Genomic DNA, 24,987 nt, shown 5'->3' with positions numbered 1-24,987 from the left:
ATGGACAGATCATAGGCAGCAATCCCACCCCGGCAGCCCCAGTGGGGTTTGGTGGCCCATGACTTCAGAGGCCTTGGGAGGAGCTGCTGCTGCCATAGGGTGCAGTTAGACTCCGAGGAGAGGGGTAGAGCCACCAGGGACTGGAATGGGGAAGAGGGGGCAAGGGGAGGGTTGAGTGGGGTAGGAGGGACGTTTTGGGTGACTGGCAGAGAGGCCATGATTTTGGAGGCTGCCCCTTTCCAGGGGGCTCTCACTATGGAAATACCCATCATGATGATGAAGAGTCTGGCAGGAAGCCAGGTGGAGGTAACTGGACACGTCCATTTCCCCTCACTCATTCAGTGGGATGATATGGGAAAATGGGACAGGGGCTAGCCCATCCACAGCTCGATGGATGGATGGGGGGAATCGTATGGACCTTTGCGAGGGAGCTGCAGAGCAGAGCAAAGGGGAAAGAGAAATGCCAGGCGAACGACTCTTCCTCCCCATTACCTTTTCCTTCATTCAGGCCCTTCAGGAAGGGCTTTAGCTTCTTCTCATAGAGGATGGCCCCCTCGGTGTGTCGCTGGCGCAGCGCCATCCAGGTCTGCTCTAGCCGCGAGATCTGGAAGCAGCAGCAAAGAGGGGTCTGACCATGGGACCGTTGGCAGCAGGCTCTCAGCTCTACAGGGACTGTCCCACCAACGCACTGGGATTCTGGCGCTCATGAGGGACCAGCAGCACCAGCTAGAGCTGGAGACAGGCTAATCGTGGGTGGATCTGCCAAAGCACCTCAGACCTGATCTGCAGCCCCCCTGCTGTTCCAATCCAAGGACACCCCAGCAGCTCAGCTAACACACCTCGCTCCTAACCTGCAACGCTTCGTGCTGCGCCAATCTAGGATCCCCCACAGCTTTGCCTATAAACCTCGGCCCCAACTTGCAGCCTCCCCTGCCGGTCCCCTCTGCAGGCTCCCTTGGTTGCGCCAACTCTCTGGGCATCTCTAAGCTTGACCGTGCTGCAGTGGTGAGAAACTTGAGAGCTCATCAAAAGAATTTTTGCTTTGCTGGTATTTTTTCCTTCCTGCGTGGCTGGTGATGGACAGCGAGAGATGGGGAGGGCAGGGAGCAGCTCCAGCTCCTTTGTACTAGGGGAAAGTGAGTTCCCAGCTGGGCTTGATTTAAAGTTGAATTCTAATCTCCTTTCATCTTCTGAAGGGAGCAGCTTGGACTGTGAGATGCTGGGGCCTTAAAGCAGTGATTGTATCCTATTGGACGGCGACTTCATTTCCTCCGAATAATACAGCCCAGAAAAGAATACCAAATCATGGCCGTATGGGACCGGGCCATTTTTTGGAGGTGGGGATGTTCCCATCCTCGCCATTTCCCTATAGCTCTTTTCTGCTCTGCTTCGAGCATTGTTCTGAGTTACACCCAGGTTGAACTGGACCCCGTGACCCCACAATATTCTCTCTCCGCTCTTCCCCCCACCCCAACGTGCTGGCGTTTGGGGCTCCAAGAGCCTGAAGGATGCAGTGAGGCGTGTGCGATTTGGGGAGGGGGGTGGGAGAAGGGGCCCAGCTGAGCCGAGCGCTCGCCGGAGAGGGGTTTTGGTACCTGGGTCATTTCCAGCGCATTCATCACAGCGGCAAAACTGAACATGTTCCCCAGGGTGCTTTTCAACTCGGCAGCCAGCTGGATGGTCTTGTGCAGCAGGGCTGCCCGCTCTTCCATGCTGCCTGTGCAGCCCAGGATGTCCACCGCGATCATTACGGACATGGTGTGGAACCTGACGTGGGAGGAGACAGAGAGGCTGAGATGTCAGATGAGGAAGTCAGCAAGGACCATGCAGGAAGCAGAGGCAAGGGAGTTAGGAGGTGGCGAAGGGGTATGGAGCCTCTTGGCCACTGGTTCAAATCTGACCCAAGTGAGGAGTGGCCAGAAGATGTCCCCATCATGATGGCTCTGTGGTTCCCCATGTGCAATGCCCTGGCTGCCTCGGTCCAGGGGGACACAACTGGAGGCCTCATCAGCCGGCTCAGCAGAGAGGCTGAGGACTGAACGGTGCCATGGAGCCTGGGCTCCCCCTAGAGGTGGCCCATCAAGGTCAGGTTTGAGGCCCAGCGGGAGGCCAGCACTGGGTGTGGTGCTTGCTCTGCCGCTGCCTGGAGTGCGGGGCCAAACTGAGGATTTCAGTCTCCGGGGCTATTGCTCTGGGGCCTGTCGCTGTCGTTTCAATAACCCCCCGAAAGCAGATTCGGGGCAGAGCAGTGTACGGCGAGGGAAGCTGCATTCGGAACCACAGGCCAAACTTTCCAAATCTGGCGCCAACAGCTAGTCTCCAAGATCCAGAGCGAGACACCTAACCGAGTGGGGCTGAGCCCCACGGCTCTGCTGGAGTCAGGCTGAGCTGCCTGGGACAGGAGCCAAGCTCCACAGGCCCCCTTTCCCCTTGCTTCCCAGCCTACCGTTCCAGGAGGTCGAGCCGAAGTTGATGGCCGTGGGGCAGGGTGAGCAGCTCCATGCCCGAGCTCACTCCCATGAGCCTCTGCATCTCCTTGGTAACACCCAGTATCCTAGCAACCTGCAACAAAGAGGGGAAAGCAGCTGAAGCTCCTCTAATTGAGGGGAGGGGGCTTGGCTAGGTGCAGTGAAAGTTTTTGCTCTGGACAGGCTCCATTGTGTGGCAGCCACAAGCTTAGGTCTTCCCCCTGCCTCACCACACACCAGCCTCAGCGTGGGCAGGGCTGGCATGGCTCAGCCAAGGAAGCACCGATGCTGGGGACTCCCTAAGCTGCTGCCAGCGCGGGGTTGACACACAAAGGGCACACCAAGAGATGGACGGTACTGGATGTGTGTGTGAAGGTACTAAGCACTGTGAGCAAATGGAGATGCACCCGTTTACCCCAAGGGATGAGTTTGGCCCTAAAGCCCAAGATCCCCTGGTGTCGAGAACCAGCGTCCAGACCCTAGATGGAAACAAACTCTGGAAGGGAAATGGCATGGACGGGGCAGGCAGGTGGCAGGTGTTTGAGGACACAGCCTCAGCGGTGTCCTTGGCAGGGGATGGCTAGTATGGAGCCTCTTGAGGCACTGGTCTGAGAGTCAGGAGATCTGGCTTCTAGTCTTGGCTGTGCCAATGAGTGCCTGGCTTTGGGCAAGACACTTCTCCTCCCTGGTCCCCTGATAATCCTGCCCTACCTTGTGCACAGGGTCCCGTGAGGAATGTAATGGCTTTGAGAATGGACAGTGCTCTTTTTGATTACAACCCAGCCCTAGGAAGCTGGCTCCCATCCAGCCCAGGGGTGGTGGTGACCAGGGTGGGCCCAGCTGATCCCCAGTACGTGGCCTGTGTGAAATGAGGTGGATTGTCTCAGTCCAATTCCGGGTGCACAAGTCCTCACCTCGCAATAAGCTCTCACATAATTGGCATTGATTGTCCCCTTGTCAGCTGTCTCAGAGAGGCCAAGGACTGAGTGGGACCAGGAGAGACTCAGCTCCCCTCATGCCTCTAGAGCACTGGTAATACTAATTTGCCCTCACAATACCTGTGAGGTCAGCTACGCACATGCATTTTACATATTGGGGAAACTGAGGCAAGGAGCACTGAAGTGACTTGCCTCAGGTTACACAGAGTCACTGGTGGATCTGGGATTAAAACTCAAAGCTGGTCACTCCCAGCTCTGTGCTCAGTCCACCAGACCCCACTCATCTGCTCAGCTGGCACCAGATAGGTCCCTTTGAGATGCTAAATTCTTTAGTTAAACATCAGCTCTTCCAACAAGCACAGCAAGGGTGGGGTTAGTTCAAAGCAGCAGGTCATGGGAATGACATTGCCCTCCCCACCCTCCAAATCTCCAGTCATACCAGGCAGTCCACTTTGGTGATGTGTCTGGCAAGAGCCTTGGCATCCACCTCTGCCAGGAGCTCCTTCACCTTCTTAAGCACAGCCATTTCCAGAGGCTTGTTTTCCAGAGGGATCAGCAGGGACTGGAATGCCACAGGGTTGAAAGACGAGCCCATCTCCACAGTGGGTGAGACAAAGCCCACAATGTCCTGCTCCCCTTTCATCCTCTGCCCTGCCTCACTGGAGCCGTTCTCTGCAGTCACCCTCTGAGCCCCCTCCACCTTCAACCTCTCCACATAGCTCTTAGTGGGGAGCAGCTTGGTGTCAGGAGTTGGCCTCTCCTGGCCGACAGGGGAGGTGGGGTGGAGCTGGCAGTAATGCCCTGTGTCCGGGTCACTATAGCTGTTAACGGAGGGGGAAGGAGAGGCCCTGGAGTACCCATAGCAGGGAGTGGAGTGGGTGCTATCAGCCAGGTCTGTCAGGGGTTTGTTTCCTGGACACAGCTGTGGCTCGCTGGATCTTCTTATGACAGGAGAGGCTGGGGGTATGCCACCAGCTTGACCCCCTTGGGGCTTTAGCCGTGTCACTGCAGAGGGAAGAGGAGACCCAGTTACTGTAGATCAGAGGAGAGACATGCATCCCAGGCACACCCATAAACACGCATGCTGCATGCCAAACCGAGAGATGCAAGAGACCCAGCTCTCAGATAGAACACACAATCTGGATCGGGACCTATGAAGTTACAATATCTTTGCCATGATTGTAAGAACTTCTACCCAGTCAGAGGGCAGGACTTTGAGCCCATGTTATATTTGAGGTTGCCAAGGACTGGCAGAAATTAGAGTAGTTTCTAACAGTTGTACAACCCTAGGGTTTAGTCCCCCACTCTCATTCCAGACTAGCTGATTCTTTTTAAATGGTGGTGTGTGTGTGGGGAAGCGGGGGGTTGTTATGGCATCTGCATGGTGTAGGTAGTTAGGAAAGATTGAGGCCCTTGTTTTCTGTGTACTATTCCTTTAAGTTTCTAAGATCTGCCTCTGTGCAAAGACAGCAGCCATTGTGTTCGAGTGGCTGCAGCCTGTTACATAGGAGATTCTCACACTATGCTCTCTCTGACTGGACTTTCACTCTCTCTCAATGTTTTCCCTTAATCTGAAGGGGGGTTATTATAGACAGTTGGTGTTTCATTAGCAATATGTGATGCAGCAGGCAGGTAGAGTTGTAGGAAAGAGATCTGTCATGGGGTGACAGGCCTTTTGGAGGGAGTTGGGGGCAGTTTACCTGGGACTAAAGCTGGTGAGCCAGCCTTAGGGCTAATTGATTGCCCAGGGGCTAACTGATCATCCAGCTGGCTGGTTAGTGCTTATCTGATAGGTAAGTACCTGACTTTAATAAAAAGGTCAGCAGAACTCGGAGAGGAATCTGTATGGTGATCAGTTGGGGACAGAGAGCTTTTGGAGAGAGGAGATCCCAACAATGCACAAGGGGAGTGCTTCCTAAACCAGTTATGGGAAGGACTGTTGAGAACTGAACCCCAGTGCCAGGTAGGAGAGATGGGAAAAAGTCCTGATGATAGCAGTACCCTGAGCTCCAGAGAGGAGGACTGAGGGTTATTTATGTAAAGAGAACTGAAGGACTGGTGAGAACAGTACCCCAGCTTCCAGGAAACATTTTATCTAGGGAAGATCCAGAGACTGCAAGAGAGGGCACCCCAACAACAGAGCTAGGAGTGGCATCTGAGACCCAAATTGGAAGTTTATTTGGGACATGTTTTCTGTTGATTAGTCATTCTTTGATACAAGATTGTTTTGGACTTACAAACTCAAGGTGTGGAAACTGAGGCAGTATCTGTAGTGTGGCACCTGGCCACTAGGGCTGAGGAAGGGGTGAATCCTGACTCATTGACAAGATCCGTACTAAGCATGTAGAGGCCAGCGTTATGTGCCACAGGGCCAGTGTCTATCTAGTAGCAGCCCGGCCCAGTTGGCATACCTGAGCCTCTGGTGTCACCCCACGCTAAATCCCTGCCCTCTTTCCCCAATTCCTCTCTTCATACTATGGATAATGCACATCCGAGTCTCTGTGTACGACTGCTTTCTAGGGGGCTGAGGGATTCCTACCAGTGCTGTAGGCCGGAGACAGTGGGCTCTCGGAGATGGGAGACATTGGGGAATGGAGATCTTGGATTTGGTCCACGCTGACTGCGCAATTCCGGATGACATCTCGGTGATGCGGTAAGGATACGCTGGGGGTGGGGTAAAAATAGGTCAAGTCACTGATCCCTCTAAAACACACGGCTCCTGTAGATGCTCCAGGGTGGATGCCAAGGGACAAATTCACAGTGTAAATGCGTGCAACTGTATGAAAGTCAGTGAACTTGTGTCCGTTTGTGCCGGCAGTGAATTTGGTCCCCAGGCTTCAGGGGTGGCTGGGGTAGTATACCCACACCCCAGGAGAGGGCACCTATGACTTTATTTTCAGGAGAGCTCAGCTCCCATTTACACACCAGCACAAGTAGCCAGACTTTCAGAAGTATGTGGGTGGGGAAGCTCTGCTGAAAAGTCCAGTCTGTGGGGATGGGTTTTTCAAGAGTGCTGAGCACATGCGGCTCTAGCTGAAGTCAATGGGAGCTGCAGCTGTTCAGCACCTCTGGAAACCAGGCCTTGATTCTCTAGGAAATGCTCAGGACACTTCAGTATTTGAAGGATCGCAGTCAGCTAATTCAGGCCCAGCGCTTAGGTTTTGTAGGCCCAAAGTAAGAAGAGAAATGTTTGCACAATTGGTGTATTAACTGTCAGTGACAGCAGTTTGTTTGGATTTAAACATTCTCCTCTCCCTAGCCTGTCCCCACCCTCCCCATAGAGGGCTGGTAACCCAAACCCCACAGCATGGGGACAGTGCAGGAGAAATAGCCAAGAAATGAGGGGAGATTGACTGACTCGTTTTGGTGTCACTGCCTAAGCTGAACAGATGGCAGAAATGGGCAGTGAAGAGTAAGTGAGAGTTTGATAATTCTTTCCATTTCCCATCTCTGGTGTGCTCGGCAAGGCCGGGGTATTTTTTTTTAAGATCCAATAAAATGAAATTGGAGGAATGTATAACCCTATCAAGCTGATCAGGTGTCTTGTACACGCTTGCTGCAGCTTTAACTGATCTGACTCATTGGTGACGCGGAGGGGTGTTATCACAAAGTGCTCTGTGGCTCTTAGTGAGGAATGCAGCTGGTTGCTGATTGTTGCTGGTGTGTTGTCCAGTGAGTTGCAGGCTGGGGACTACGAGTCGGGATTCCTGGATTCTAGTCTGGGCTCTGCCATTGATTTGCTGTGTGATCGGTGCCTAGTCATTTCCCCTCTTGGTGCCAGTCTCCCCAAATGGAGATAATCCCAGGGATGTGGTGAGATGCCAAGGCCCTCTGAGACCCTTACTGTTCTGCCTTTCACTTATCTCATTACCTGGTTGGGCACCCCTCGCCCCTGGTGATCTTGTCGGCCGTTAATCCGTCTGTCATGGTGATGCTCCGCCTCTTTATGTGCCCCCCTTTCTGGCCGGCAGGGCTGTGGGGCCCGCTGTGCTTCCCATTGGCTAGTCCATAGCTGGCTTCCAGGTAGCGCAGCGGAAAGGTGCGGTTGATGGGGCAGTAGATGATGGTGCCACTCTGCTCGGAGACGGCTTTGCGGTTCCCCACGTAGAAGCGCACCAGGGCGGGCACGTTGTCGAAGCTCTCCTGCTCGAACAGGTACTGGATGTGTGTGCGGCCGTCGCTGGACTTCACCATCACCTTGTTGATCTTGAAGTGCAGCGGCTCATTCCTCCAGCGGCACGTCAGCACGTAGTCCCCAAGGCTGGTGAGCGAGTCACGGATCAGGAAGTCCCCATTCCTCTGGACCAGGCTCTCCGACACCTGGGGGCGTAAGGTGGAGACTATCAGACCTCCCCTGCTCTGGGTGGGGCCGGCCCTGGTGTCAGCAGGGCCTTGTACCAAGTGAGATATTGGATGGGCATCACCACAAGCAACTTTCCAGAACCTGGGTGGGGGACCGGTGTCATCCAGGGACTTGGGGAGGAGGGCGGGGCGGGGGGAGTGGCAGGTGGTGTTTGGATCACGAAATAAATTCATCTGGAGGGAATGGAGAAGACTTAGGCGCATGGTGAGAAAGAGGGAGATGGCACTAGCCTAGGCCCAACCCTGGGTCCCAATTCTCCCCTGCCCTGCACCTTATACAGTCATTTACACCAGTGCAGAGTTGGTGTGAAGTGCTGCAGCTCCGACTGGGTCGCGTTTTGCACCACGTTGCACTGGGGTAGGTGATTCCACCAGGTGTACGGCAGTGGTGAATTAGGCCCCTGATCCAGGCCTCTCACATGGCTGCACGGAGCTTGGGGAGCTCTGCTAACTTCCTTCTCAAAATGTTCCTTGTCGCATGAGCTGGAATCTCTGTCCCATCCCCTGAAACTTTGGGGTGGGAAGAGACCCTCCAGGACACAGAACTGGGGCCAGATTCATGGTGGGTCCTAAGATGGGACCTACGCCCCAGTTTTAGGCTCCGCTGAGATCCACAAAACTCACTGAAACCTGTAGGAGCCTAAACTCCCTCAGTGCCTACGTTTTCAGGGTAAAAGTTCCCTTCGCACCTGGTTTCTGCCTCTGGACATGTGCACTGCTGCCTCCCTCTAGACACCCATCTGCCCCCTAAGTCCAGAGGGAATCCCAAACCAGTGGAAGACAGGCGTCTGTCTGCCTAAGTCGTGTGCGGGGCCCGATCCAGTAGGTGGCCTCTCGGCATGCCTACTGAATCAGGTTCCATTCAAAATCTGGCCGGATGGGGGTGGTGCCTACCTTCTAATTTTTAGTCCAGTGGTTCGATCACTCACCTGAGTGGTTCAATTTCTCCCCTGCCACCTAGGTGAGAGGGAGGCAGGCTCTGAACAGGGGTCTCCCCCCACCCTCAGGCAATCACTCTAACAGTGAGCTCATGGATATTCTGATGTGGGGCACTCTCAGTATCTCCTGTTGAAGCTGTTCCATGGGGGATAAATAATGAAGAGTGATCAGAGCAGGGGGGCTGGACCCCATCACCCTAACCACTGGGCTGCAGAGTCACTCTCTCTCTCTCGCCTAATGACTGTTCTACTGTGGATAATGACTGAAACCATCTTTGGGCCAGAGAGAGGCTGCCTATAGCCCAGGCACGGACCTGGGAGGTGGGAGACCCAAGGGCCAATCTCCCTGCTCCAATCACTCTTTGCTCTGGGCTAAAAGTTATAAGGTGGGTGGTGGCTCCTCCTCCTCCAGCCATTTGCGTGTGGAGCAAGGAAGGCACCTAATTCATTCCTGCAAGAAACCACTTAGGTGCTGAAGCTATCCGGCTCCAGGCGATGGGTTCCCATTTGTGGATCACCAGCATGGATAGGTGCTCCCTGCAGTCCCGATCTCCGACAGAGGGGCGGGGCTTAGCACACAGCCCTCTGGTCGGGATTTCCTATTGCAACCTCAGATGACTCCCTGCCTAGCATGCTGGCTTTTATGGATGACCTTGTAAGGTGTCCCTCCCCTTGTTACTGCATAGGGAGCCTAGGCACCAAACTTGTGGATCACAGGGTCCTTTCTGTAATATTTTTTTTTCTAGGCGCCTAAAAGTTATGCCAATGCTGAGTGTTGCAACACCCACATCCCTTTGTGCCCACCCCAGAACAGAGCAGGATTGTCTTGTAGGGCACCTGTGCGGTTGTTCTAACTTGAGTTCCTCCTCCAAGCATTTATCTCCCCGCCTGCCCCAAGCTAGATCTAAAGACTATAGGGGAGGGGCAGGGAAAGGGAGAGAGGCTGGTTCCATGTCCGCTCGAGTGAGTGGAGAGACAGGAGCTGAGGGGACACTTAAAGGGGGTGGGGGTATTTGTATCATCAGGGTTCAAGGGAACTGCTTGTGCCCCCCAGGTGCTGCTCAGAATGGTCCCATGACCACATGGCCAGGCAGTGTTCCCTGCAGCACAGATCCACGGAGGCAATGCAGACTGGCCAGTGACCCTTTCCCGGTGGAGTGGGAAGGCTGCCTGAAGGGGAAATCAAGCCATAAGGTGTCCCAGTGCAGGGGGCGAGAGCGTCCTGCCCTCTCCTTCCAGTCCTGCTGCCAGAGTGGCAGACTGGGCAAGGTGTTGAGTTCAAAGCCCCCCTGCAAAGATGGGCCTTAGGGTGTCTCTTGCTGCACTTGAGGCCAGCCTGGATTCTCCAGGGCAGGCAGCCAAGGCTAGGGGCTTCCAGCAGCAGCTCAGCTCCCCCTCACCTCTCGGGGGATGCGCCCGTGGTACCATACATGGCTGCGCAGGTCCGTGCTGCTCAGTTTCAGCTCCTCCTCCAGCTCCTTATGAAGCTTCTCCGGCGAAGAGTCAAGGATGTACTTCTCCTTGGAGAACTGGAAAGAGCACAAGTGCACATCAGCCACCATTCTGTTCCTTTAGACACGCCAGGAGCCCAGAGAACACAACCAGCACCCAAGGAGTTGCCCTTGGCCTGAGGAGAGGGCCTATCCTAGACACACAAGACACCCCAAGGAGATACAAGCCCCACCAGCTGTAGAAGGATTCCCTCAAATACAGAGCTGCCACCGCACAGCAGAGATCCACCAACACCGAGTTACAGATAGCAGCAGTGTAAGGATGGTTTGGATGGCCTGTCACCAACAGAGGATCGGGGCTTGTGGTAGGGGAAGGGGGATGATGCGTAAAGAGAACTGTCAGCTAACATGAGCTGCAAAATGATCCCATCACCGGGTGCACAGGGAGGTGCATGGATGTGCTGTCTGTAGTGGATCTTGAGATGACAGCTGGTTTCACAAGAAGGCTCTTGTGAGGAGCCCTTCAATCTGCACATCCCCTGCGGCCGGCTGTGCTGCTTCACTGCTTTTCTTCCTGGATTGATTGCGTGTGTGTTTGTTCACACACGCGCTTTGGGGAGGAGAGATGTATTGATGCCCCCGTTCCTCCACTCAGGCAGCATATGCTTCTCTGAATCAAAGCACCTGCAACTCCCCTGCAGTGGATGAGCGGTCCCACTGGACACAGCCTCCTCTCTGCCCTCCCTACTCTGCCACCAAACTGTATGACATCACTGGGTTATTTCTGTCTGTCAGAGTCCCAGCAGGCCAGGAGCCAATGACACCAGTGCAACTGAAGGCAGAGCTGCTGGAGGAAGAAAAGTCAGAGCCAGTGATCCTGTCTGCAGCAAGCTGCAGGTGACTACGGCACAGTCCTCAATGCCGGTTGAATCAGGCTGTGTGTACAGTGTGCTCCCTCTGTTTCCAGTGCATCATCACTGCAGGACCCCCTCACAATGCAATTCTATACCCTATGCCTGAACTGAACTACGGCACGCACTCCTACAATATTTGCCAACTCAGTCATGGCTGATCGGGTGAATGAGTCTTTATTTCTAAGGGGGGGCTGGGAATTTGATCAGCCAGAAGGTTTTGGACCGGGTCAAACCCTTACTCTTCTGGCTTGTTCAGTACTAATTTTTCTGGGCTGCACACATGGGAGACGCGCACACTTACTATCTCCACACCCCTGGCACTCGCATGTTGCCATGAACAATATGGAGATGGCTACGTAAGACAGCTATCGAGAGGCAAGAGGGATGGCTTTGATTTTTTCTCGTCCGTGGGATAACAACCAAAATGGTACAAAACTTCCCTCTGTTTCTAACGGGGTGACATCTCCTCGCAATATGTCAGTTGTGCTTACAGTTAATGTGGCTGCACAGGGCTATTGTGCCCTGAGATATTTATGTAGCAGAATTCACTTCCCATTCTTCATCGTGCTCTGTCTATCTGTATTGCTGTTGCAGAAGTAAGTATTCAGTGTTATCTATCTGGCCCTCTTCACCATAGTATCTGAGCTCTTAACACATTAATGGATGTTGTCCCTGGGAAATAAAGCGGCTGTCGCAGGGTGACACTGGTCCTTTCAGAAGGAAGAGGCCAGCTCACCTGTGACTGATAAGCCAATCCCCTACTGGGCTTAAGAGGATGTCTGGCTGGGACCTAGAGGGGAGGAGAGAGATCTGGAGAGTCCCCCAGCTGCCTGTGAGCACAAAGTGAAAGGGGCAGGTGAGACCTACCTAAGCATGTCAGGAAAGGGGCTAGCCTGCCGACCTTCCTGAGCTGGAGAGCCAATGAGGGGAGGCTGAAAAGGGCTGAATTGCTGGCTGGTGTTTGGGTCAAAGTCAAGAGACTGTGATTTTCATGTGGATGGTCTAGAGAGTGGAGCTCTGGAACAAGGGCAGAAAGGGACTGGGAGGGAACCAAGTGCTGCTGGGTGACCTGGAAGTGAGATCCCTAGGAATGGAAAAATCTCACTACCTTTGTATGTTTTACTGTGGGAAGTGGGAGAACAGTTTTACCATAGCAGTTTTGTGGACTATTGTACATCTACATCAATTATGCCCAAAGATGGGACTTTGTATTGGACAGCAGGACACTGTGTTCCTTTTTATGGTTGGACCATGGGGAAACTGAGGCAGGCGCATGACTTTGGAGGGTGCCCTGGGGAGGGGTTGCCTTGTCACAGAGGTATTATCCCCATGTATAGATGGGGAATCAAGGCACAGAGCAGCTGTGTAAGGCCCTTGGCTTTTTGTTTTGATTTTGTAAAATACTTCCTGGAGCTTTCTCAACGTTTATTCCAAAACTTAAATTGAGTGAAAATTGATTTTAAAAAAAAAAAGGGGGGGGCGCGCATGCCTCGTGCTCACGAGTTAGCAGGAGAGTGCTCCCTTTTGCTGCAGCAGTCGGGAGGTCTGGGCTGCTGGGAGCTGGCTCTTTGCCCATCTAGCTCCCCCCCTTCACAGCAGCTGTGGGAACTCTGCACGGAGGAAGCTCGGTCCTGGCTTACCCAAAATTCAGGTGAAAATTGGTAAATCCCCAATACTGATTTTCCCACCTCCACCAAAACCTGGGAACTTTTCAGAGAAAAATGGGTAAATACTAAAAATGCAGGGCCTCATAGATGTGTGGCTTGGGCCAAGTCACTTCAAGTGTCTGTGTCGGAACCAGGACTTCAAGGCAGGTCTTTAGCGGACCATCCTTCTTCCCTGGTTGGAGCAGCTTATCTTGTAATTTATACTGGAAAGTAGTTTGACTGCCACCAAGCTGCTAGGTTGCAACCAGCTTTCCATTATAAAAGCACTACCTGTTACTGGGTCGAGTCTGCCCTGTTTCCCCAGCCATCCCCCTACTCCCCACGCTGTGTGCAGACTGATGTAGTTTCTGCAGGCTCATGTGTAGGATAGTATTAGAGCCTTTCTCTAGATGTAAACAGATGCTTTTTCCTTGCAAAGCTATTCAGCATTTCAGCTGTCCCCCACCCCCCATGCACACAACTGTGAGGTTGGAATAATCAGCATATTTGGATGATATCTTCCAGCGGGAGGCCAGAGAAGTGAGCGGCATTGTAGTCAGGATTTGAAATGCGGAGAGGGGTTGAGTCTGGGCCAGGGCAACTAAAATTTAAAAAAGCCACTTTGTCTGATTTGTAATCAGTGCACTGTTGGGGAAAGCTCACCCTGTGGTTAAGGATGGATCATGCAGGAGTAACACAAGAGACCCATCCACCAAAGGGTTAACTCCACTCTGTTAGCCTGCTAGTATCATGAATAATAATGACAGATTTAAAGGAAATCTTTTGCATAAAAATGAGCTTTTCACTAACACTCATGCACCTGAGCCTAAAACATCCAATCCTCCCCGCCCCCGCCCCCTAGAGAGACACAAGGGAATGACGTAATGTCTCAGATCAGCTGAAGCTGGGACTCGGGCCCAAGACCACCCTGCTCAGACTCCGCGTCCCAGAGCGATGACAGGATTCCCAGAGGATGCCCAGTCACAAATGCACAGTGGAGCTCCATAATCACAGCTGGACATGCACTCACAAGCCCAGACCTCACATGTACACAAGCCCAGACCTCGGAGCCTGTTTCCTGCGAGGAACAGGCTAGGCTCTCCACTATACCAGCGCAGCATCTCAAAGGAGCTGCTCTGGATTTACACCTGTGCAGCTGCAGTGCCACGGGGCCCTCCCATTGCATTATTTCGCACAACACACACTCATGCAGGCTTCTCTTGGATAGAAAGAACCCTGGAGCACCACTTAATACAGGCATGACCCACAGTCCTGCAGCTTCGTGTTAGTCCCACGTTCTGGGCCAGTGCTGAAATATTGGTGCCAAAGGCTTTGGCAGTAACACACGTTCAGCACCCTTCTTTGGAAGGCAGTGCTATCTAGTGCAATGGGGCCTGGGCGTTACAACTCCTGGGTTCCATTCTCATATTGCCGCGTCAGGCAAATCATGCCTCCTCAGTTTCCTCATCTGTAATGCAGATACAAGCATCTCACTATTAAAGTTTCCTTTGCTTAATTTCCACCTTTTCCTCCTCTTTATTATACCTACTGGCCCATATTCCCAGGTACAACGATGCAAGTGCACTGCAATCCAAGGTGTAACTGACAGCAAAGTTTGGCTCACTCCATCGGTTAGAGGTTTGAAGCCCCTTGTCACCCGTTTTGATTATGTGATGCTACTTGCTAATACACCAAATAACTGTGATCGCCACATCCATTTATGGCTAGGCTCTCGCGTTCCTACTCTGCCAGAATTCTCATTAAAACCAATAGGGATTTGGAATAATTGTGGTTCTGTTCCCCCTATGTCTCTGATCTGGATACAAGGTAGAAGGGCTGCCCTGCCCCAGCACCGGCAGAGTTCACTGAGGCCTTTGGTGGCTAAAGTTGGAAGTAAACCACTAGCCATGGTCCAGCTGGCAGGATATTAAAGGGTCACACACACACATCCACAGGCAAGTGCTTCAGACATGCACTTGCATGACAGCTGGCCTTGGTTCGTTAGAACGTTGCCTCCATGCCCAACACCTTCCTGTCTGCTCCCCTTCCACTCCTCCTGTTGCCACAGGTCTATGTGCTCTCCAGACCTTCTCTGCAGGTTAGCTCCTTTATCCGTTTCCGCCCCCATTCTTTTACATCTGTCACCATCCACCCTCTCCTTTCTTAGCAGAACGCTAGAGAGCGTGGTTCTGTCTCAGCTCTCCAACCACCTCTCTGGTGGGCTGTTCTCACTCTGGCCAGAGCCTGGAAGCCACATAACAGTGAGTGAGGCTTCTCTTCTGCTCATGGAGCTTTCTCCTGCCTCACTATCCTGGACCATAGGGAAGCCTTTGTCACCATCGAGGACTCCTCCTCCTGAGTCCCTATCAAGTGCTCTCCGGTCATCTGCTCCTGCCTATCAAACTCTTCCACTGGTGGAGATCCCTTCTCTGCAGAGTCCCAGAAGGTTCGTTTCCTCCTCCTGCTCCCTACCACCTCAATCCTTTTTCTGTTTTTAACCTGAACCATTTCTACCCTGATGATACTTGGCGCTCCATCTCTTGACACTTTTAATGATTCCTCCCCATCACTCTTGACCAAGTAAACTTGTGGTTTCCTCCCAGCTTCCTTCAGCTAATTGTCTCAAGCAGATTGTTCTGTCTTAGGCAATCAGACCTCCCATGTGCCTTCCACCTAGGCATCATCCTAAACCACAAGCTTTCCATCCGCAAATCTGCCTGTCATCACCTCCCAGGCATTCCCTGCGTGTACAGTATGCCACCTCTGCTGAAGTCCCGAGCCAAGCTTTTATCTCCTCTTACAACCCATTCTCTATGGCTTGAGGTAGCTGGGGAAAGTACACAGGCGCATGATTATACCCTCCTATCCTCTGGTCTGCTGGCACTATGTTCATTTGTCCTGGAACCTGAAAACTGCCCTTCTTGTTTTTAACTCCTCCCTGGACTTGCCCTAGCTAACCCACAGACCTTCCCACTCCGTGCTCAACAGGAACTTGCTTTCTTTCTGTCCCCACGCCTATCTCTGCGTGCACTAGGTGCTTGTGGTGCAAGCGCCTTCTGCTCTGCAGCCGTGGCCTTCTGGAACAGCTGCCTTCTCTCTCGCTCCATCCAGCCTTCCTCCTGTTTTAAAGTCTCTCTTCTCCCTTTCCTCTGTCTGACATTTTATTTGAACTCTCTAGACTCAAACAACAGTTCCCAAGTATTTTGGGGATCCTAGATACAGCCTAAGACCAGAAGGGGCCAACTCCAGATCTGTCACCAGCAGGTGAAACTCCATTGATTTCAAGGGATCTGGACTGCTCACAGCAGCTCCACATTCAGCTCTATGCTGTGTGCTCTGTGAAGCTGTACTGGACTGCCCAGTGGCATACTAGGCAGAGATGGGGTTGGCTACCTTGCTCCTGACATATCCCAGAATCCTTTGCACTGGCTGCATTGGCATGGGCTCCAAACAGATCCCACACACCAGACCCTTTCTTCTTTCACCTGCTGGTGGCTCTTGTGAACCTGCAGCAGAGTGCTGGGGTGAGCCCTGCACTCTTCTGGAGCCCTCGAGCCCTGGCACCCCATGTCTCTACCACTGGACTGGAGCGTTGGGTGTGAATTCCTCTGACGGCACTGGGGCCCAGTCCTGTGAGGTTCAGAGCACTCAGAACTCCCACTGACTTGAGGGGGAGCAGCAGGTATCCTGCAAGCTCCTGCCCTCAAGTCCTTAAACACACAGGCAAATCCATTCAACCCGGCTGAACTTTCTTAACAACGAATGGTAGCCAGGGGATGCAGCCAAAGTCCAGCTCCCTCCCAGGGGGCCTAGGCCTGAGCAGATACTGTTGCCATGACAACCCCATCCTCTGACACGGAGAAGCCCGCATCTCTCCGTGTGAGTGGCGGCAGCAGCTTGTTCACGGCAGCTCCCTCCCCTGCAGCAAAAGCTCCCAATAAAACACCTCCCAAACTAGCCTCTAGGGCTGAAGGGGAAGCAGGGAGCGGAAGGATGTAGACTCACGTGCAGCCTGCAGGGCCCACCTGGCAGTACATGATCCACACAGAGGGGGTGGAGCGGTGGGGGTTTGGGGTGGGACTCCCCACAGTGCGGGGATCCTACTGAAGTCACTAGTGCTTGAGAGTGTGAGGGCTCGGGGAGGTGGGGATGGAATTGGTGATTCTGCCATATCCATCCCCTCTTTTCTCTGCTGATGCAACCGCTCTCAGAGCTGCCCAAAGTGGGGGAAAAACAGCTCTCCTGGCGGTTTCATTCCTGCTTTAGTTTCCCCCTAAAGGACCCTTTCCCAGGGGTACCTTGGAAAATAACAGGGAGATGTATTGAGAAGTGGGGGCAATCCAGATGGGGGGGGGGTAATATGGGAGTGATCCCAGCTCAGCATGCACAGAGGAACAAGAGGGCTGAGGGTCAGAAAGTGCCCGCAAGAGCTTTTTCAAAGCTGTTTGCTGCCTAGAATTAGTCATTGCATCATTTAGCTGGGAGACTGGCCCTTCCCTCTCCCCATTAGCTTGCTCCAGAGATCTCTCTGCAACCCCCTCAGGCACACCTCATTCTCGCCAGAGAGACTCTAGGAGGATCTTTAACCTTTGCCACTAATCTAAATAGACAATCAATAGACTGTGGGCACGTGCAGCCGAGCCCCCAAGATCCCATCACAACTCCATCCATGCACTGAAAGCTTCCCCCCGCCCTCCCTCCTGGGAATACAGCGGGTCGTGCACCACAGTATGTTAGGCTTCTAGAGTCAGCTCACCCCATATAGAGTAGGAGCATGGAATCTCACTTCTCCGTGCATCAGTTCCCCCTACAGCCATCTCCCCGTCAACCCCTTCATGTGCCCCACCTGCCGCTACCACAATATCAATGTTCAATAGCAATCATCCGGAAATAGTCTATTTTTTTTAAAAAGCAAGGAATAAATGAGAGGAGTAAGTCTGGTCTATTTCAGTCTGTTTTATAAGAAACTGGCCTTAGTCAGCCTGAAGACCTCCAACGTTACGCCCACAATAAACAGATTAGTATTGGACTTTTTCCCCTCCTCCCCCGCCAAATTAGTGACGGTTCCAGCCAATATCGTACATCTGGGCTTTCCCCAAATCCTCACCATCCACATATGCAAATATGCAGGATAACAAAACCAAACAAGCCCAGCCAAGCAGCACCCACTGTCCCCAAGACTGGATTTGGCCAGGGGCCAGGACAGCATTAGTGCTGATGGCCAGGTGCTAAACTAGCAGAAAAAAGGGAACGTGTTGAATGAGCAGGAGACTCTTGCATTAGGGATGGGGGGGATGTTTGTGAGCAGAGAGCACCCTGAGCTACCCTGCTGATTGGATGGAGAGATCCTCACCATTGCAGGGGCTCTGCCATGCTTTCCAGCCTTGTGCTGTGCACTGTTTATTCCCTAGCTGTCCCTGGATGGCCTTGCCTACACTAGAGTGTGCTGCATTAGCCACCACTTAGTCCCCTTCGCACGCCTGTGACGCACTGCACATTCACATGCAGGCATGCTAGCAGTGCACCATGTGCATTAGACATGCTTGGAATAAGGCCACGTGGTCCTCCAGTGTACAGTGCCAGCAAGGACGGGGATTGCTGGTGTGAGAGCATCGTTGATGCATGCAGCCCTCCTTCTCCCACAGTGCACCTGTCGCTGCTTAAATTGCTTGTCTGGTCTGCCTTCTGCACAGGGGTCATGTGTGCCAGAAGCCATGTGCACAACCAGCTCTGTCCACACCGTGGAGTTACGCGCCATTATCCCAGCAATCAACTCCTTCAGCAGCAATCAGCTTGATTCCGCTTCAGTCACTAGCGTGTCTCAGAGAAGGCCTTCCCATGAGCGTGCTGCCAGCTGGCCAGGAGCCGACAAGCAGGCGCTGGCAAGATGAGATCCAAGGCCAGCTGAATGCTGTCATAGGAACACTCTGGTGTGTAACCGGGCATTCTGGTTGACTAGCTGAGAAGGGCATCACCCAGAGCAGTTAGCAATGCCAAGAGATCAAGAGAGTTATGGTCCAGCACAAGGACCAGGACAATAACAGAACATCTGGTGCAGGGTAGAGAACATGCCTGTTCCATAAGTAGCTGGACCAGGTGCTTGGCACTTGCCCTTCTATGCCACACAGTATGCTACCAGAGAGCATGGAGACAGCTCACAGCAGAGCGGGGACGAAGGAGGTGGTGAAACGGTCACGCCAGAAGAACTAGACAATACTAGGAGCTGCCACAGACATTACCAGGATCTGCTCAGGGAGTCCAACACAGCAGCCATGCTGGCCCAGCAGGAGAAGAGAACCTGCTGCCCAAGCTATATGGGGGCTGAGACAGTCTTCCAAGTTCCTGGGAATGCTGCCATTACTGCTTGGAAGAAGGCAGGGGGGTCCTCCTCTCCCTGCTTCCCTACCCCCCCCTGCCCCGTCCCTGTGCAGCACAGCACCAAATGCCGTCAGCCAGATGGGCGGGTTAGTTCCCCAGGGTTGGCATCCCCCTGCAGTAGTAGACCAGCTTCCAGCTGGGGTGAAAATGCCCAGTTCGGTGCCTGGCTGAGCCATGCCATTCGGCTGGACTAGAAGGGACAGAGAGAGGCTGAGAATCAGAGAATTGTATTGAAAAGAATTATATGGGGGCCCTGTAGCCAAGACATTTACACTCCATTTTCTCTTTCCACCCTAGGCCAGACATGGCAATAAAAGACACGTTTCTCTTACCCACCTACGGTCCCATTTTTTTCTTTCTACCTAATGCACAAAAGACAGTCCTGGGCTTATTTTCTATGTACAACTAGTACAGGCCATGAGAGTTAGCTTACGCCACATATCCTCCTGCTGTCAGGCACAAGATACCTTTTATCAGTCTAGCAGAGAGAATTAATCTTAACCCTTATTTCCCCCTCACCCCCAGATCCTCGGCAGTTGTGTCTGAAAATGCAAGTCAGTTGCAGGAGTAATGCATGTTTCCATCAAATCCCACAGAACTTTTTAGCCTCTTCATCCAGGGAGTGGTTCCTTTAATATGATCCATGTGAGTAACCCCAATTTCCTCATGAACTCAAGAATTGCCTGACAGTCCCTTGCTGGGACCATCTGCACAGGGATGCTGTCAACTCCATCTCTTCTTTTTCTTTGTAGCACCTGCTACAGATGTGGGGCTGGAGGACGCGATCCATGGTGGAACCGCTAAGAAGCCCAAGGACCAGGAAAAGCAAGGAAAACTAATACTTGGGACACGTAGAGGGACCTGAGAAGGGTCTTGGAGTGAATGATGGAAGGAGGTAAAAATGACGCCTGCTTTTAAGAGACTGGACAGGTCCAGGCAGATGTGGAATGAGAGGGGAAGGAGACCTGAGACCAGGCAATTCTAATGAGAGCTTTTCAAGGACTCAGGCATCACATTGAACCTAATAACTGGCCCTGGCACCTGCCAGATATAGGTTAACAGTGCTCTTTGGAGCACCTCCTACTCTCCAGCTCCTTCATAGCCCTCACTCCAGGTACTGAACCCCTCTGCCACAGTCACCTAAGAGGACTAGACTCCCCAGTTAGATGGGCAAGATGCACCTGTAAAATATTCAGTTACCATTGTTCGTGTAACTGTGTTACTCTGCTTTGCCATTGCAGCTGGCCTGAATTTTTGTTGGTGTATAATAAAGCAGAATCTGGGGAAGGTCTGTGTAATGAGCACAATCAATCATGCTGGTCTTTAATACCAAAAACAACAACAGTTCACTCCTCCATTCTCTCTAGGAACGCAGCCACGCATCCTGAAAGAGCACCCACTGGTACGGAACACACCACCCCGTATGTTTAGTAACATAGGTCACTGAACACATCACTCAAGTACACCACTCTCTGCACTGGCTCAGACTCCAGTTCAAGGTCGCTATCCTGATATTCAAAGCCCTCTTTTGGGATTGCTCATAGCTACACAACAAGTCAGCTCTCTCCATGACCATGACCTCTCACAGCAGCTGCGTTCCATTGGAACAATGAGACATGAGTGTGGGATCCGTGTGTGTGGCAGGGGGGCTCTGAAATGTTAGGGGGAATAGCAGTTGTACTATGGAATAGCAGTTAGTACAATAGCAGATAGTCATGGAGCTGTGGGGCAAAGCTGAAGCCAAGACAGCACAGCTATGGTGGAGATGTTGCAGTGTTGGTACTTAGGTTGGGCGCTATGCTACTGGTTCAGTCTAGTGTAGACCCAGCCAGGGCGTGCGTATGCACATCCATCTATCTAGATATTAGTTATCTCACTCCAAGGCTGCAGCTGCATCCCTTTGCCGAGCTGTCATTGGTCAGAAATGATGTCATTGCTTCCAGTGCTGGGTGGCAGTGCATTGCTATTGGTGGAGGGGCAGAGATGCTGTTGTCAGCTGGAAAGGCTCCAGTCATTCATGTGGAGTTCAGTGCATGTTCACTCTGTGGGCTTGGACAGATAGATGGAGTTAAAGATCTGGCAGAGCCAGGTGAGCGCTTGGGGCTCACTTTTAACCCTGCATTGCTGGGACATAAAACCACATTCCCTGCAGTGTCCCAGCAAGAGAGAACGTAGCTGGTTTAACTCGTGCAGTGCTGGGTCAGAGTGGCTAAAGCACCTTTCTTTAACCCATGCACTGATGAGCCAGAGCTGTATGTCCTGTGGATGTTCCTTCCAGATTCCTCAGCAAAGGTCTGGAACAATCAGAAGAGAAGCTGTCCCCAGAAAATCCTGCCCAGGTTTTATGCTGAGGCCAGTGCTTGCAGTGACATGGCTTTTGGGATTTAGACTGGTCTCTGCCTACACTCACACAGTCCAGACAGGATCACTGAAGCTCAGAGGGCTATACCTCCCAGTTCTGGAGAGTTCTCACGATTTAAGGAGCTCCAAGTTACCTGGGACATAAGCAGTGGACTTGTGATATGGTGCCTACCCCACACAGCTGATGAAAGGACTAAAGTGAACCGGAGAGTCCACACAATTAACCCACCTGGTTGCACCTGGAGGGTTGGCCAGGCCTAATGAATGATGAAACCCAGCTGGGGAGGGACTAGGTGATGCTATAAAGAGAGGAAGTGTAGCATATAATGGAGGGGGTGCAGGGAGGAACTCTGCAACTACTCTTTTGGTAGTAGGGAGGGACCAGACCTATAAGAAAAAGGTCCTGGAGGATGAGAAGAAAGGCTTGGTAGGAATACATCCAGGGAGGTAGTATCAGAGAGTCTGTTGGAATGACCCTTCACTGCCTTCCTAGGGCCCTGGACTGGAGCCTAGTGTGGAGGGTGGGCCCGCATTTCACTGCCAGCTCCTGGTAAGGTGGTACAATGCCCAAGAAAAGGGATGTATAACCTACTGGGCTCAGACTCAAGGGTGGCAGACCAGGCAGAGGGATTGGACACTTGTTTGTTACGCTATTACCCTGGAAGGGGTGAGACTACATGTGACTCAGCGGGAGGGCTGAATCCTGAGAAGTAGACCACTACAGGGCCAGACTGGCTGTTAACAGGGGCTGCTACAGCAGAAGATACTGCTACACTGTGCTCAGCCAGGAGGGGGCGTGCCAGCGGTAAGTCATCCCTTCCACAAAGTGGTGTTTTTAAACCCATACTGTACTAGATTACTCTCCTCTGAATTTCCAGTCAAATGCAGCTGGACTCTTCCAATGCTCTGTTCAACTCCTGTCATTTGCCAGACACCTGCTGTACGCTTGGTGTGATAGGAAACAGATACTGAAGGGATCTGCTTCTCCATTGCTTGCTACTGCCCCAGTACAGGGAGCCTTTCACACCTGCTCTGCACAAGTGTAAGTGGTGACACCAGGTGTAAGGTGGCAAGAACCAGGCCCTTGCTCCTTGACCCCAACTGTCCTTTAGTTGAAGTCAGGCCCAGCCAATGCTGTAGCACAGCCCAAGCAGGTGAACTTCAAACCACAGAGGGTTTTTTGGGGTAAGTCTCGAGCTGATGTTGGGTGGGTTCTCACCAGAAGGCTTTCTGGAAGAAGCATGTGGTTTTTTTGTTTTTTTTTAAGAAAGGATTTAAATGCACCCTTGCACACAGTGAGCTGCAGGGGAGAGGGTGTCCCCAAGGGCCAGTGGTGGTAGTGGAGCACTGGTCTGATCATCTGTGTCTGATTGGTCATCTGTGTCTGATTCGGGTGTCTTAGGTTGTGGATTGTATCTGCTCACCCGCCAACCTCAACACAGCACATTGACGACACTGCTGTAACTACAGGTCAACTTTGCTCTTCCTACGTCGCTGTCTGTCCATGGTCTCCTGGTCAGACAGGTGTAAAGGTCCCGGTTGGGTCAGGCAGCAAGTCCTTCAGAAAGGAAGTGACAAAGGCAGGGGCCAAAGAGGCTTTTCTTATGAGGCTGAGACTCCATGTTGCTTTTTTGGGCTGCGTGAAAAATATTCACTGCAAAAGCCTAGAAACTGGGGGTTCTGTGCTCAGTTTAGATTGTATTGGACTAATCCAGTTTGGTGAAAGCCCGGGGGGAAGGGGGAGGATGGCAGAGGGGAAAGGTTGCTTGAAAACAGGACCAAGTGTGGAGTATTCCTCAGTAGTGTTTGTAGTCCAGCTGAGGTCAGGGCCCTGTTTGTGCTAGGTGCTGTACATGCACCTAGTGGGAGACTGCCCCTGCTCCAGAGTTCATAATCCAGTCTAACTAGACAAGGCAAAGGGGAGGGGGGAGAAAGGAGGGATGATTATTCCAATCTTACAGCTGTTGTCAACCCACAATGAAAAACTGCAACACTGCCAAAAACCTGGACCCATGCTATTGGCAAAGGGATTTTGGTTTCTGAATCCCAACCAGACTGATTCAATTTTCATGAAATTGTGTTTAAAAAGCCCCTGTCAGACAAAAGGGAGCATCCCTCCACCCCCCGGCAGTCTCCCTCCAGGCTTTCTCAGGGCTCTGGAGCCCTCCAACACCAACCCTGCTGCCAGTGCAGGTACCCAGCAAGTGGCACACGCATGTATTAGGACCTGGCTACTTTCCCTGCTGCATCCCTGTGGCAGGCAGCTGCTGCTGAGCCTGCAAAGCAGACTGGCTGTGTCTGAAAGCAGGGGGAATCCTCACCGCTCCCCCAGCCGGGGTGTGGGCAGCATATACAAGGCGGCAACTGCAGCAGGAGAGGGGGCTAGATTTAGCTCCCAGTCTCCAGCCTGACTTTGTTGTGCCAGGTGAGCCTTTGCAGCCCCCTCTGCCCTTCTCGATTGCTCCTCAGGGCTCTGCAGAGCAAGTGGCTGCAACAGGGTTAGCACTAGCCTGACTCAGTTGCTCTCCAGAGCCAAGTGTGGCCAACAAGGGCTGAAGCCATGGGCAGATCTGGGTCCGGGGGCATCTCCAGTGAGGAACGGACCTAGCTGGCACCCTGCTGCTGACACACAGCTCAGGGCTAGAGGGGGCAGAGTTGACCATCAAGCCCCAAGAGCTATGTTCCCCAAAGCAGCAGCCTAGCAAGGTTCAGCCAGGCAGTGGGGGGTAACTCTGACCCACTTTCCCTCACCTTGCAGTGGACAGCAGCTCAGTGCCCCCCTCCCCATATCCCTGCTTGCACCTGCATCTTCTTCCCATGCTGCCAAGTCCAGCCCCGGGGGCTGCCTCTGCCCCCCTAGCCCTGAGTCATGGGATGCTCCCTGCCACCTTTGCCCCCCCCCCAGGGCATGCCAGAGACACAGCCAAACATGGGGGTGATTTGCCTCCCAAACCTTGAGTCAAAGTGCTCCCTGCACACCTGTGCTACCTCTCCTGCTCAATGAGTCAGAGCCGGGGAGGGGGACCCCCCCTTCTCCCACCTCAGCACCTGACCTCCCCTCCCCAGGAGCAGTCTCCAGTCTGGAGTGGCTGGTGGAATTGACCTCCGCCCCCCAGCATGCTGGGGTCTGCACCAGGGGGTGCCCGTCTCCATCACCATCCCCCTGGCCGTGCCCGGCCCCGTGCCCCACAGCAGCCAGCCGGTGCCCCCCCTGGCCGTGCCCGGCCCCGTGCCCCACAGCAGCCAGCCCCTCACCTGCACTTGCATGAAGGATCCCCGGTAGAAGCAGCAGGCGGCCGCCGACAGGGCGCTCCAGAGGCTGCACCGCTCGGTCATGGCGCCTCCCCGGGGCCCGGCGCTGTAGCCAGGACCGGCCCCTCGCTGCACCTGCGGCTCTCGGCTCCCTCCTGCCGCCGCCGCCGCGGCCGGGCTTCAATTTCAGCCGCTTCCCGGATTACCTCATCCCTTGTCAGGCTGGGGGCGGGCTAGGCCCCGCCCCCGGCCCCGCCCCCACCCAGCCCGGAGCCCGCG

General features: G+C 53.2%; 1 protein-coding gene across 2 annotated transcripts in view; it reads right to left on the bottom strand.

The window, feature by feature from the left end:
- The window catches only part of LOC141999935 (SH2 domain-containing protein 3C-like), a 46,170-nt gene that overhangs the window by 4,133 nt on the left and 17,050 nt on the right, over nt 1-24,987 (bottom strand). Inside the window, exons 1-8 of one of the 2 annotated variants that reach the window (XM_074973835.1) lie at nt 24,712-24,907; nt 10,107-10,235; nt 7,278-7,726; nt 5,946-6,070; nt 3,846-4,411; nt 2,447-2,562; nt 1,596-1,767; nt 493-604 (exon numbers count right to left, since the gene is read on the bottom strand). In XM_074973835.1, the coding sequence (XP_074829936.1) occupies nt 493-604; nt 1,596-1,767; nt 2,447-2,562; nt 3,846-4,411; nt 5,946-6,070; nt 7,278-7,726; nt 10,107-10,235; nt 24,712-24,792 (1,750 nt within the window). In that variant the 5' untranslated portion in view covers nt 24,793-24,907. Of the gene's footprint in view, nt 1-492; nt 605-1,595; nt 1,768-2,446; nt 2,563-3,845; nt 4,412-5,945; nt 6,071-7,277; nt 7,727-10,106; nt 10,236-24,711; nt 24,908-24,987 lie in introns of those variants that run through there. The other variant, XM_074973834.1, reaches the window with a different exon arrangement.

The sequence above is a fragment of the Natator depressus genome, chromosome 16, assembly GCF_965152275.1.
Source record: "Natator depressus isolate rNatDep1 chromosome 16, rNatDep2.hap1, whole genome shotgun sequence".
Taxonomy (NCBI): Eukaryota; Metazoa; Chordata; order Testudines; family Cheloniidae; genus Natator; species Natator depressus.
This window is presented reverse-complemented; position numbering and strand designations above follow the sequence as displayed.